At 39.7% G+C, this 15,304-nt stretch overlaps 1 protein-coding gene across 1 annotated transcript in view; it reads left to right on the plus strand.

Moving 5' to 3' along the window:
• The window catches only part of LOC310938627 (transmembrane protein 132C), a gene marked incomplete at both ends in the record, with an annotated part of 148,697 nt that overhangs the window by 118,277 nt on the left and 15,116 nt on the right, over positions 1 to 15,304 (plus strand). Inside the window, one exon of the mRNA XM_083903167.1 lies at positions 13,930 to 14,073. Within this exon, the coding sequence (XP_083759293.1) occupies positions 13,930 to 14,073 (144 nt within the window). The remainder of the gene's footprint in view (positions 1 to 13,929; positions 14,074 to 15,304) is intronic.

Raw genomic sequence — 15,304 nt, forward strand, 5'->3', positions numbered from 1 at the left:
GAGCTGATGTGATGTGAACTCATTTGACAATGGTTTGAATGTAATGCACATCTGTAAAGTAAAAAAAACATCTACCTGGCATTTTGCACAGTCAGGTAGTAGAGTTTTCTGTACTTAATTTTAATCAGAAACAACAATTAAATTGGACTCCACCTTTGCAGCAAAGCCTGTGAGCAGACAACCTGTTTTCTTTCTTAGTTGTCTGCAGAGTTTGTCTGTGCACAGAATACAATCTGATCACCTCTGGGCTTCACCAGAAGAGTGCACACACACACATGTTCTTGTGATATCTGCCCGCCGGACATGAAACAGAGAGCTGAGGTTTCTCTAAATGTCTCGAATTAACGGCTGCAAACTGTGCTCGAGGATAACTCGCGTCAAACTGTTACAAAGGTAAAATAAAGGTAAAAACGGTCGTAATCTAAGTCTGTCTGACTTTAGACAGAAAATCTGTGGCGATTTGAGCAGGACACCCATTTTCCCAGCAAACAATAAAGCCTTCACCCTGCCGCAATAAAGAAAGCCCATCAATTCAGAAAAAAAGGTTGTAGGCTGTGGTTCAATCAATTAGTCACTATTTTTGTGCCTTTTGTGGCTTGACTGCATTTTTTGGAAATGCGAGCTCAGTGGTCAATATGCTGCAGAAAACACAGCGTAATTAAACATTCAATTTAACTTTGTTTTGTTCTCAAAGCAATTTTGCCGTGTCAGAGCTGTCCGATGAATCGTTATCTTCCGACTGCGCGGAGTAAGAGAGATCGCTCTGCTGATATCAGGAAATGACACGTTATATTGAAGAACTTTTAATATCAAGTTGATTTGTTTTGAAAAAAAAAAAAGGACTCAGTCTTGAATTGGTATAAGACGTTGTTTGTGTGTGTGTGTGGATTTGAGCAAATTGAATATTGTATTCACATGTAGAGTTGTCTGTACCGTGGTGTATCTTTTAGAGGCTGTTACCCCCTCAGCGGTTCCTCGGATACTTTTCTTTGAAATGTTCTAAAATAGATTTAATGACACGAGGGCTCTCGGATGATCAAAAGTGGGAAATGAAGGAGAGAGGATGAGAAGAAACTGTTTTTACATATAGAAACACTGCCCCATTATAGCTTTTACCTCTTAGAGACTTGACTAACAGACCTCGCTGAACTGCTCTTGAAAAAGCCTGCTCTGGGGTCGCAGATATCAGCGCCTGTGTCTTCTTTGCCTATTATGATATTGTTTACTTGGATTCTAAAGAGATAGAGTGCAACTAAAAACGCAACAAGGTAGCGGCGGCATTGTTTCTTTCTTAAGCTTGAAAGACAGCACATGCAGAGAGCATGCCAAGAGAGATAACACTGCTTTTACTGCATCCTCCCATGAATTTTTGATCTCTCTCTCTCACTGCGCCGTGCCTCTCTGTTCTCTCATTAAAAGAGACAGCTAGTGTGGCCCCATCACTGTTTACTGTACATCCCAAATGCAATCATTAGTTTTTTTATATATTCATAGCCTCTAAAACTCACTGCATTTCAGACTTGGTAACATTAGCTTTGTGATCACTGGCACACAACTTTGCGACCGGGGGACACGAGAAGGAAGCTTCACTGTAACTTTTCTTTTTCTTTTCCTCTTTCCTTTTTTATTTAATTAGGTCACCAGTGAACTCAAGGACCGTATGTAAAAAAGGGGGCGGTGTCATTCGGTTGCAAAACAAACTCTTTTTTTGTTGTGGTGCCTCAAGATTCTGCAGGAATTCAAATCATATAGGCAGCCGATGGTCAAGCAGAAGGGAATTGAGTAACACTTTATAATAAGTACACACTAGTGAAGCATTAATAAATATTGAACTCATCATTTATAACGCATGAATACTCATTAGTCTGTAGTTTATAAACACAGTTATTTACTCGTCCCATCAGCTGAGGAACAGTGTTTAACTGTGTTTATAAACTACATACTAATAGAGTATCCATGTGTTATAAATGATGAATTCAATATTTATTCATGCTTAACTAATGCTAATGGTGTGTACTTCAATTCAAATCCAGTGAACGGTCAAACAAGTTACCAACCCTCTATTGCGCCTGTGCCCAGTTTGTGCATGGTCACTACTGGTGTGTTTAAAATGTATGTGTTAGATGCAGAGGTCAAATTCACTACACTCTTAGAAATAAGGGTTCCAAAATGGTCATTTTACGAGGGCTGAGGTTCTACCTGGAACCATTTGCTTCTGAAAAACCACATATTTCTAAAAGAAAGGGTTTTTCAAGGGTTCTTGGTAACACTAATGGTTCCAGTAAGAACCATTTTGCTCCAGAGAACCCTTTAAAATCCCTTTCCTAAATAAAGGGTTTTAAAAGGGTTCTTGGTGGAACCCTCCAAACGGGTTCCAGGTGGAACCTTTATAAAAAAGGTTCTACCTGGAGCCAAAAAGGGTTCTCCTACAAGCCGAAGAACCTTATATGGTTCTACTTATTGCCATGTATGAAACTAATTCTACTGCACCAAACCAGCTGTCGTCACACTGGTGTCCGCTCGTATGTGCTGTACTTTATCATCATTTCCTCTAAATGGGAAAATAATTTCAAAATTTGAAATGAAAATGCATTTTAAGTAGACCGTGAACTTCCCAAGGAATTGTCCACTGTTGCAAATCAAGTAAGAATTAGGGTCATTAGAGACTCCTGCTGTTTTTTTCAAACCAGATGACTTGGACCGTTTTTTTAATCTAAAGTCCTTGCTTTGTCTCCAGTGATGATTAGAGTTTGGTCTCCGCGTCATTGTCGGACAGACTGAGGCAGCAGGGACGGCAGCAGTATTAAGAAGTTGTGTCCTCTGCAGGCAAGAGAAGCCGATAAAAAAGAAAGCAGCTCTCATATCTGTAATTTACACACAGTGCTAGCGCAGCATCAGGAGGAGCCAGCGATATTCTTGCCACGGCCATCAGTCACACTGTCACTCTGTCTGGAGCTGTGTTTGGAAATGGCTTGGCAGAGCAATAATAGGCTGCATAGAAAAGTTATCCACTGGTATGTTAAGTGTCCTCAAGGCAGCATTAGCCATCTGCATGCAGCCATTACATTCCTTATAGCTTGATTAAGTCCCTGTGTGTATATGGGCGTCTAATTAAATGCTCTATTTTTCTCCTGTGCATTTTGACAACATTAATTCTCCATTTAATTCTCCCCCACTGGTGGATTCAGCCAATACTGGAGCTATAAGAGAGGGAGAGCGACAGAAAGACAGAATTCTGTTCAGCCTAATGACAGTTTTTTTTTTTCCATTGTTTGTTTACTACTAGATGGTTTTATTTAGGCTGAAGAAAAAAGAACTGAATGCCCCACTATTTTCACCAGCTACACTCTCTAATTTGGTCTGCAAACAAAAAAACTGTGCAGTCATGGATTTGGAAAAGCCAACACAGCATAGCTGCAAAGCTCCTTAACCCTGAGATGAACCACATCATCAGATGACGATTCTCTGTGAAGTCATTACTACAGAGTCCCTGTTTTCACCTGAAACCTAATAATTTATTCATTATTGAATTACCTGTTAACATGAGTCAAAAGCCAGGGAATCGATGTATGTCTTTCCTGCTTTGCATTTGGAAAAATGCAAGAAGAACGATTGATTTCAAAGGATGGACTACATGTAGGACGAAGTCCCTAAAAGTATTTTTTCACAAGATAATGCATTGTGCATACAAGATATGGATCTAAGATAATATAAAATGATATCTTTTATCTTTGTAATATTACTAGTGGAGTGGCTGACAGTTGCAACAGCTAGCTACGCTAAGGCTAATCGAAAATGAAAACATTTGCATTGTGCCTAATGAGGTTGCACATATTATACATATTATGTTAGCCCTATGCTAATGCTAATCCTAGATTTGCTAGCTTGCGTTTGGAAACAGGTTCGCCAAGTTAGCCGCGAAGTAGTAACATGCTAATGCTAAATAAATATGTGCTTGCATATTGGTGAATGGACACCCCGTTGTTTCAGTATAACACCATGTTCTGTGGTGAACCGTGTGAAAATGTCTCACCCACCGTGAGGACAGCCTCTTCACCTCCACCTCCACCTCCCCGCTCCAGACAGCGCAGCTGCTGCTGATGAGCCTCTGCCTGCCTGGTGTAGCGTGATAAACAGCAAAAGTGCAGCATGATAAATCAGTGAAAATTTAAATTCCTCCAAAAAATCGAATATCAATGATGCACACCATCGGGCCATGCTCAACCCATATCCAAAGTCTTAGGGTGATCTGACTAACGGTCAGTGAGAAATGCCTGTCACAGACACAACTTGCTTTATAGATAGATTTATACCCTCCATAGAAAGCCGTGCTTCTCCTTCACCAACTTAACATAATAATGTTTTAGCACAAGGGACGTATAACCTCCTACAGCAGAAAGACTGGGACTCCATGGGGACACGTGTGTGGAGACATGATTTACACAACTGCATCATAAAAATCAATCAATCAGTCAATCAATGTTTATTTACAAAGCACTTTACAATATCTGTAAGGTACTCAAAGTGTTTCACATAAAAGGAAGGAATAAAAAACACTCAATACGTTTGCAGGAGTAAAATACAGCCATTAAACAGTAAGGGAAACCAATAAAATACGAATCAATAAAATTGAAAAAGAAAATGTACAATTAAGAACAGAGAGGCAAAGAATCACCGTGCTACTGAATTTTAAAAACCATTCTCAATAAACGTGGTTTAAAAGTAGTTAACGCTCACATAAGAAATCAGCAGTTTGAAAGGTTGTGAACACAACTTATCCCCGTGGTCAACAAACTACAGGCGTATAATGTCTTTATTACGCAGCTGTTCTCAACACGTTTCCACGGGAATGGAAGTGAAATTAGCTTTCAAGCTATTTAGTAGGGCAGGGAAATGTTTTGGTAGATTGATTCACAACACAGCAGACGACGGCCCTTGAATTCAGATAACACTGTAGCCAGGGAAGTACGGCGTCGTCCAAGTGTGAACATTCTTAACTGTGTGAGCGCAGGACAGTGTTTGCAGCTCTCCTTTGATGGAGACCCCACACATAAGACCGCGTATGTCCTCCACACAGCAGCCGCAACACAAACTTTATTTCTCTGCTGCCGCCCAACATCTTTCCCTCTCTCTCTCTTCCCTCCCTCGGGAACCCGCGCTGCTGCAGCTTCTTTGTCAGTCAGGCTTTACTTTGAAGCTAAGCCTGTCCATTCTGTAATTTGTTGCTGTGTTGTTTGTTTATTTTCCCGTTGGCTGGCCTTGCCTTACCCTTTCACCGACTCATGTCAGCCTGGCTCGAGAATCGTTACTTTGGCCGGCAAAGGTCCAGCAGCCTGTGCAGCGGCGTAGCAGCTCTCTGACTAATTCCAACCAAATGACCTCCAACAACAGGAGAGACTTCTTTAAAATATAGTCGAGTCTTTTATCGGTCAGCAGAGGCCGATTTACCACTGCTGACTTTGGCGTTTCCTCTCCCTAATGATAGAGAGCGAGTAAAAATATGAGGAGGGAAGAACAACACAGGCACTTAATATTTAATCTCGCTAAAAGTACGTAGAACTCGCAGTACACACGATAACAAAATCCAACAGATTGTCAGGCCAACAAGTTATGTAATAAATCAATATCTAATTAATGAGGAGAGTATAAATCACTGGAGGACTTAATAATCAGTAGTGGTATTCCTTACCACCGTGGTCATGGTAAAGCACTGCAGAGTCGTATCTGCTTTGCCAGTTGTGTTAAATCAGTGGAGACAAAGGCGTTTATTATTTAGCTAATTTCATTCACATGATAAAGCCCTGAAGTAAGGATGCAGTATCTGTGTAGTAAAGTGTTTTATTCACCTTTCTCTCAGAAAAAAAAAAAAAAAGTTTCAGCTGCTGAAATCACTGACATTCTCTTCACTGGTGGAGAAGAAAGTATTTTTTCTATCATGTGCCACTTCATTTTCAGTTATCAGCACCTTGCCCTGACTTTTCTTTGACTTCCACAGTGCACTGCATGCTATGCCATAACCAGAAAAAAAAAGATTACGTTCTACGAGCACTGCTGTTGTATCACTACTGCTCGAAAAAGAAGTGAGACAGGGGGAAAAGAAATGAATAAATCAAATGGTAGGAGGTGTTGATTTTCCCCAGCCTTGCTTTCATTTTATCTCCGGCTACATGCTGTGGGATGTTTACATGTTTGTGCGTGACAGGGTGAGACTTTGTGTTTGCTCGGTGGATGGAAAATAAAGATTCCTATTTCCTCCACATCTGGCAGCAGCAGCAAATGGCTGTGGCCATTACTGTCTGAGGTCGTCCTTCTGTATGTTCTGTAAGTAGGTATGTCTTATTCTATTGAACTTGCTATTTCAAGAATGCCCTCAGGGATTTCCTTTAACTTTGAGTTGGATTCAAGGATGTGTTGACAAGATTTTGGTCAAAGATCAAGGTCGATGTGACCGATGCAAAAAGCAAAAACTCCTTCAGGAAATATATCAACAGATTGACTAGGACTCACTGATTAGAATTTGGATGTTTATTTGTCACACAGTGAAATGAGGATCTGCCTCATTATTGAAGAATAAAATAGAACACATTGCAGAAAGGATGTCCTTCTTCTTCATTTGCACAGTAAGCGTCCACTTGAAAACTGAAAGCTCTCACTTGTTTGTCTGATGAGGCTAGTGCACTGCTAATAAAACCTCATCAGTCAGTACGTTTACATGCACAGTTTAATCAAGCTAAGGCCATAGTCCGACTAAGACAGGCAATCGGACGTCTTGCAGAGTCCGAGTGTACATGCGGAGGAGAAAATTGATTTATCGTCCTTGTACATCTGACTCCACCTCTCTAGGTGGCGCTGTATCTTTCTGTAAGCTAGTGCGTATTGAATCAGTTTTCTATTGACCTTTATGTCACGTGAAATTGTATCGTGCTGTGGTTCTGTATCTTCCGTACCTGCTGCTCATCAAATTAGATGGGCTAGCATGGCTCTTGTGGTTGCTGACTCGTAGGGTTAGGCTAACCCTAACCCAATAACCCTAACCCTAACCCTAACCTTACTCTATGAAGAGTAAGTTTTGGAGCATGCACAGAACACCCAGTCCTACTAAGCGTATACATACAGGAGTAATCAGACTATGAATCGCATTATCCGTGTATGTTAGTCTGACTAAGACTCTTTGTTTTTTTGTTGTTGATTTTTCGTCCTAGTCCGACTTAAATCTAAAATGACACATTACAGGTGGTTGCTAGTAACATTTTTGTTGTATGACACCCCCAGAAGTGACTTCAAACTTCCTCCATGGCCGCCCATTCAACCGATCGGTGGAATATGTTGCTCTACAGTTGTGTTCAACTGGCAGAGTTTGTCCTTGAGCTGTGCAGAGGCTCACATACACTAAGTATTCCTTAAGCAGCACCTCTGTAGGTCGTCTGCTGCCTTACACATCATTCATCCACAACCACAACAGCCCCCACACTCCACCCATGTACCCTGGCAGCAGTGAAGCATAATGGCCTTTTATCGATTCTTCCTCCTCTCGCCGCCTTCCTTCTCTTTTCTTTCTCCGCTCTCTGCACCGCAATGAGAGGTTGTTGAGATAAGCTGCTGCATGAGGAGAAAGCCGTATCATATTTCTCAAAGGTCCGGCGGCCTGGATGTGTTTGTGTCAAAGTTAGCATGTCTGCATGTGTGGCGTGGTCCTGACTCTGCATAAATTTGAATCGTTTGTGTGTGTGCGCTGGATAATAAGACGCACATTTGGAGTATTTATCTGCCGCTGAGCACAAATTGGCTTCAGGAGTAAGACGAGCATTTACACCCTCCATGACCTCGGGAGGGTATTAGACAACCAAGGCGATGCCTGGTGAGAGGTGGAGGGGTTTCATGGGAAAAAAAGATACTGCTTTTTGAACCTGGTGCTTCTTGCTAGCTGTCTTGTCGAATCTGAGCATCATTCATATGTTAATTGTGTATTTGTGATCTTTTTTTACTTGAAATTCGAATCACTGCTTCAGTTATTGGAGCTTGAGAAGTTCTCTCTTCGTGGTGCAGTTTCACTGTTAATGTAGTATAGTAATAATAATAATTTAGGTTAATGAGGTGAACGTTTTATATTAAACATTTGTTATACTGGACACCGTGCATTTCGAGTTATTATGATATGAAAGATTCACAGGTGTCAATGTCTCAGATGTCAGCTTTATAACATGTGCATGGATGTTATTTGAAGTAAGTAAGCAATAAAGATTAGGGCCCAAACCTCAAAAGAGAGGTCAACTAAAACTTACAAATATACAAGGAATAACTGAAAAGACTTCCTACTAAAAGGGAGTATCATCATCATCATTATCATCATCGTCGTCTACTTGTTAAAGGAAACTGAGAGCAACCTTAACTGAACAAATACTAACTTTAATTGTGTGAAATGTAGACAGCAGCTGTTGTGTTGCCTCTACACATTCACCGAAACACATCTAGCTTACCATAAAAACCTCTTAAGATGTCATTATGAAACCTGAAATCCACATTTCTCTGAGGCATTTGCATGTTCTGAAAAACATTGACTGTTAGATGCATCGCGATTCAGACATGGATTATTCTGAATGGTGCAGCACTTTATGGGGACACATTTCATTCAGTTTATTAAAAAGTTAATGTAAACGAGTTAAACTCTCTGTTGATAAAAATAACGGTGTATAAGTGGTGAGGGATCACACAGTGAGACAAAGCCTTTCTGAAGGCTGTTTGAAAGTGCGTCAAGATGCATCAATAATTGTGTTATAATCGAAATCACGGCCCCTGAATCATATGTGAATCGTGAGGCAGCCAAAGATTCCCACCCCTACCTCCTCCACAGTCCAAAGACATGTAGGTTTGGTAAATTGAAGACCCCCCCCCCTCACTTATGCGTTGGTGTGAACATGAGCGTAACCGCTTGTTAGTCTCTGTGTTGGTCCCTGCTCATTCACTGACACTGGATTTGTCTCCAGTCTGCCCGCTACTCTCAGAGGATAAGTGGATAAATGGACGCACGATTTTGCCTCAACACAAAAGAGTGCTAAAAAAGCTCACTTTAGGAAAAACACGCGAAAATACTTAAAGTAATTTCTCCTCTGCCCCCCTCCTAACTTTTCAGAAACAGATTTTCCTTCCCTCTTGGCAGACCAAACAAAACTCACAGATGCTTTGAGAGAGAGAGAGAGAAAGGTTTGTGATAAACACTGTGACAGTTTTTGAAATTATGTAAAAACCATAACGGCTCGGGCGCAGACTGGGAAATCAAATCCAAAAAGTGCATTCAGAAATCCTCCAGTTGTGTACCGAGAGCAGATTTTGTTATTGGGTTTGCAGATGCTCAGAACTAAGCAGTGCTTCTGTAGGTCGTCTGCTCACAAATCACTGAACCGCAAGCGTGCGATAAGGGAAAGCACGAAAATATATTCTGCATGATCAAGGTGAAATTGATTTATCCAGGTAACCTCAGTTAAAGAAAAAACTCAGACTGGACAACAGAAGATCCTGAATACATGCCAGGAAAAAAACTATAGTGAACAGGTTATAATAACGTGTCAAGAGCATGCAGGTTTCTTTGAGGGGTTTTCAAGGAGATTTTTATTTGAATGAGAAAGGGCAGTCTTTTTTTTTCAGTTCACACTTTTCATTGATTTGAAAAGGTAGTGGTTAAATAAGGTGTTTTTATATATATATTTGATAAGTAACTCAAAGTGTGAGGTTCGCAATTTACTTTCAATACATGGTCAGAGTTAACAAAACACAGGAGCCTTTTGTTTATCTACTGTGGTGAAATTGTTGTTGCCATTATTTTGGAGTACTCTTGCGTGATGGACTGTGCGCTACGAACAGAGTAGGGCTGAAGACAAAAAGAAACACCAATTCTTCAAAATAATGTAGCTTCACATTAGTTCTGCCTCTGTCTGGTCGTCGTGGACAGAAACAATCAAATATTATTTGTTTGCTGCATCCTTTATCCGCAATCTGTCTCTGTCAAGCAATACTATCAGACCTAACTGGGGAGGGAGCATGTTTTTTTGTGTATACAGCTATAGTGCAGCAAGAGAACTGCTGTACATTAGAAATACAGAGAGTCGCGAAAAGCTGACAGGAGAAATTAGGCATATTATGACGATGGATTGAAGGAAGAAAGCAAACATCGGCATCAGTTTTGATTGAGCTATCTGTCAACCAGCTTTTATGTTTTACTATTCTTAATACTATTTTATTGAAGGGAAAAAAAGACTGTAAAGCAAATCCTCTGTAACAAAAAAAACAAAAAAACCAGTTAAGTGAGAGCTCAAGGATTACAGACATTATGTTAATTGATCTCATTTTCTCCTCACTTCTCCACAGGCATTAAACTTCCGAAAATGATCGCGTGATACCTTGAAATGCCTGCAGTTTGACTGTCAGCGTTTGTTTGTTTGCCTGTTTTTTTCCACTCATTTCAAATTAGTGCTGGGAATAAACTGAATATAGAGTAGATTCTACTTTTAATCATTTCAGTTGAGCGGTGAACTCCAGCGCACATTCAACAATGTTTACAGGTCTTCGAGGGTTTACTTTTTTTTTATTATGTAATGTTTGCAGAAGGAGCTGCACACACATTTCAGTGAGGTTATTCTTTTTTTATCACCCCCAACTCCTGCCATGAAGCATGTCATGATGCGTCAGACTGATAAATAATACACTATTAGAAATAAGTGTTCCAAAAGGGTCCTTCTACAAGGGCTGAGGTTCTACCTGGAACTATTTGCTTCTGAAAAACCCTTTCCCGAAGAAAGGGTTTTTCAAGGGTTCTTGGTAACACTAATGGTTCCAGTAAGAACCATTTTGATCCAGAGAACCCTTTAAAACCCCTTTCCTGAATAAAGGGTTTTAAAAGGTTTCTTGGTGGAACCCTCCAAAAGGGTTCCAGGTGGAATCTTTATAAAAAAGGTTCTACCTGGAGCCAAAAAAGGGTTCTCCTATGAGGACAAGCCGAAGAACCTTATATGGTTCCACTTAGCACTTTTATTTCTAAGAGAGTGTGGGAAAAAATGATTTAAGCTTCATGCAATTAGGTACTTATAAAAAACATCTTTCCAAACTAAACACGGTCAATTACTAATATGCAAGGTGGTCAAGTGGATGACAATAATCACTGAGATATTAGATGAGAGAAAATTACAGTGTGGAGTGAGAGAAATTTGAAACGAACGTTTTGTTAGTAAACCTTAGATTTATCATGTTTTTTTTGCCCAGTTCTTAATTGTCAGGAAAATGAACACATTGCCAAATAATGTTTTATGGATAAAGGGTAATAAAGCGGTTAATTAATGAACAACTAATTGAACGAAAGCATGCTTTGGTAAAAAAGCTTTCTAATTTATTCATCTAAAAATATCTATCGTCGGTAACAAAAGCAGCACCAAACTGCAATTAAGCATGTCATTTATAAAGACATTTAACAACCGTCAGCCCAAAGTAAAAAAGGCTAAATGGAGAAAGAAGCAAAGTAACACAGCAAATCAAATACAGCGACCGATAGGATCATGAATAATAACAGGGTATGGAATGTGAAAGGGAAGGTCTACAAGACAGTAGTGAAAACTGCTGTGATGTACGACCTGGAGACGCTGGCTCTGGAGGTGGCAGAGACTGAGGATGCTGAGATTTACGATGGGAGTGACCAGGATTGACAGGATTAGAAATTAGAGCATATTCGGCCCAGGTTGAGTGGTTTGGAGGTAAAGGTTGAGACGGTTTGGTCACGTGCAGTCGGGAGAGAGTGGGGGACAGTGATCGTATCGGATAAAGGACGCTGAAGATGGAAGCGGAAGACCACAGAGAAGGTTCAGGGATGTTGTGAGGAGAGTTGGTGTAACAGGGGATAAGGGCAACATGGAGGCAGATTAGCCACTAAAAGGAGAAGTTGAGTAAAGAAGAAGAATCTAATTGTGTATTAATGTCTACCTAATGCATTTTGATTTGAACTAGCTCTCGTTTGAACTAGTTTTTGATCAATTAATATACAAAATGTGAAAATCATGTCAGTAAATGCCTTGATTAATGCCATGATTAATATCATTTTAAGTAGTGTTTGTCCTTCATTTAGTAAATGCTACACTATCATATATATTAAAGTTGCATAAACAGGAGCATCCATGTGATTTATGCAGTATAATAATGTTGTAGTATATATATATATATATATTATTGCTCATGTCTGCTCATTATTACAGTTGTTATGAATGGACTCATAACAACATCATGAATGACGATGGCAACAGCATAAACATTGATGTGGCATTGAAAGAAATGAGATTAAAGATTATTTGTGTGTATAATACACACATCAGCATTGATTCCCCTGACAAATAAACATGTGGGGTCAAATACTGTGCAGATACTCTTTCAAAGTATATGTTACGCATTGTGGTGCTCCTTACCCTGTTTATGTGGTTGTATTTCAAGAACCATTGCACTTAAAGTAAATTGTTTGGGGGTCTTGTTGTTCAAGTCCCGCTTTGTTTCTTGTTATTGAACTGATGTTATTCTTGTTTTGAAGTGCACAAAAAATAAGTGTCTCATCGCAGATACGTTCCGATCTGATCAAGTCGGTCCAAAACACAAGCAGACTGACAGAGAGCTCATAAGAAATCACTCATAAGAAATCCAATGCAATCAGTATTAATGCAAATGTGAATGAAATATTCATTTAAACTAAAAAAAAAAAATTGTGAGATAAGATTATCAACAATGAGTCTTTAAACACAGTTAGTGTTGCACTCTCCTCGGCACAAGACAGACTGCACTTGGGGTTAACAGTTTCTCTCAAATTTTTACTAAATTGCATGTTGAAAATTAGATATTTGGAGCTGTTGTTCTGCTATGTTTTTCTGCTTTTGATGAAGGCGATTTCCTTCTTAGAAGTGGTGAGGTCCACTGTGGATCGCTCTCATTGGGATGAACTGGGGCTGTCAGCATTAACATGTTAATTTAGGACCGAGAGATGCAAGGAAAGACGGTGTTTGTGGGTTTCACACCTTTAAAAACAGTTGATGTTTGTTACTTTAAAAAGAAGGAAAATAAGCTTCATTTGTTGAGAATGGTTGAGAACTATAAAGCTGCTGTTTTTGTCATGTACAGAAACCCTCTGCCTGCATCATTATAGACCAACACTTGAGCCCAGTTCATTCATCTGTCCGACCCTAATATACAGCCTGTATGAAAGAGAAAATTAAACCAAAACAAATACTGTTGCATATGCATTTCTTTAAGGGTCCCATATTATGGAAAATCAACTTTTTAATCATTTAAATCCTTATATTTGGGACTCTGGAGGCCCTACCATTCGCCAATGTGTATAAAAAGATGACTCACTCATGTGTTTGTGGTCCTCCTCAGTCTAAGTACAGGAGATAAAACACACGATGTTGCTTTTGTCCGTAAAACACGCAAGAGTGCTGGTGAGGGCAACGGCATCTGAAAACCGGAAGTAAAAAGTCCTATTCTTGGCTCCACAGTGCAGCACAGAGTTCTACACAAACTTCCAGCCTCAGAGGATTTATCTGTCCAGTGGATACGTGTTATATATGACAGCAATGTGCCTGCTAGAGCCTGCAAATGATCACTTTTCCAAAATGCTAACTGCTAAATGCTAACTATAATATGGGACCTTTAAATAATTAAATAAATCTAAAAGTCAAGCTCATAAAGTAGCTCTCTCTGGATTCCAAGTTGCTCTACATTTCTGATGTGGACTATAAAAATAATTGTGAATTGCAAAATATGATTAAAAAAATGCCATTATTCTATTGAACTTCAGCGATTGATTATAGTTTGTTTCCTTTCACAGCCCTGGTATAAAGTAGTAATAGTCTTGCAATAGCTCTACATTAAAGTCAGTTGTAAAAAATACGAATTTTGTCTTCACAGGACACAGAGATCCTGAACACGGCCGTCCTCACTGGCCGCACAGTCGCCATGCCAGTGAAGGTAGTCACCGTTGGAACAGACGGCGCCATCTCTGACGTGACAGAGTCGGTGGAGTGCAAGTCAACCGACGAGCAGGTTATCAAGGTTGGTGGAAAGTGCGCTTTGAGCAGCTGCTCTAATTTTACCTTCTTCTTCTTCCTTTTTTTAATTATCTTTGTTGCCTTCTGTCTGGTTGTTAGCTCTGTGGTGGTGGAGCATGTGCAAGGCCAGCAGAAGGAACAAAGAGTAACTGGGGTGTAGAAGTAGTTCTGTGCGCATCGTTACGGAGGCAGGTCCTGAAAATCTGCCAATGAATAAATTATGTATTTGCTTATTTATTTTGAGAAACAATATGCCAACAAGTTTTTTTTTTTTTTTTTGCTCCTCAGTTAACAAATCAATACCACAGAAATTCTATGTAGAGTGAAATCGGCGGCGTATTTAGCAATCATTTGGGGGGAAACGGCGCCTGTAAACGCATGTTTTGCTACACTGACTGGAAGCCATTATTCTTATCGACGACGCACGGGTTTTCTCATAGGGACCAATTATGTGAAGAAATGTTTTGATAAAGATAAAGTCTGTAACCCATAAATTACCGTTATTTGGCAAACAAATTAGACAAGGAAGGACAGAAGGGAGGAAGGAAGCACCTTAACCTCTAAGATTATTTACGTATTACGATCAGATACAACTGATGGTTGTTCTTTATTGATCAGTCCTATTATTAGTTGTATAACATTTTATAACTTATCAATGAATAATGTAGTTCATTACAAATATAACATAATCAGAACTTGAATTTATCTTTATTCGACATACTTATAAAGGATATTGCACCATAAAATGTGATTGTAAATTACAACTGCATTAACGTCAACAAAAGACAAGCAATGAGGTTGACAAAATATGACCCACGTTTAAGTTCCTGTCTCAAAGAAATGGATTTCCATTGGCTATCAGAAAGCTCAGTATAATAATATATTATATATGGAGTCGCCCCGTGGTGGTTTACTGCCACTCCCATCCATCTCCCTGGGTTTTTGCTTTTCAAAGTGCTCCATATTTCTACGCAGTAACACATACAGTACTTAATAATAATAGTAATGTAGTAATGTTATCAAGATTCAGATTCAGTATCTGCCCTTCACCGTTGTCACCGTTGTACGACGCAAAAGATAAAGTGGGAGCAGTTGTTAATTGTGTGTAGTGTCATCACTGAGGAGCTGCTCTTGTATGTTGTCTGTGTTGTGCACATGCATATCGGAGAGAGAGAGAGAGGGTGAGAGCATGCAGATCTCTCAAAGGGTTTAATTATCCTCTTAAGTAGTAGCAC

The sequence above is a fragment of the Microchirus variegatus genome (genome assembly GCF_963457635.1).
Source record: "Microchirus variegatus genome assembly, chromosome: 16".
Lineage (NCBI taxonomy): Eukaryota > Metazoa > Chordata > Actinopteri > Pleuronectiformes > Soleidae > Microchirus > Microchirus variegatus.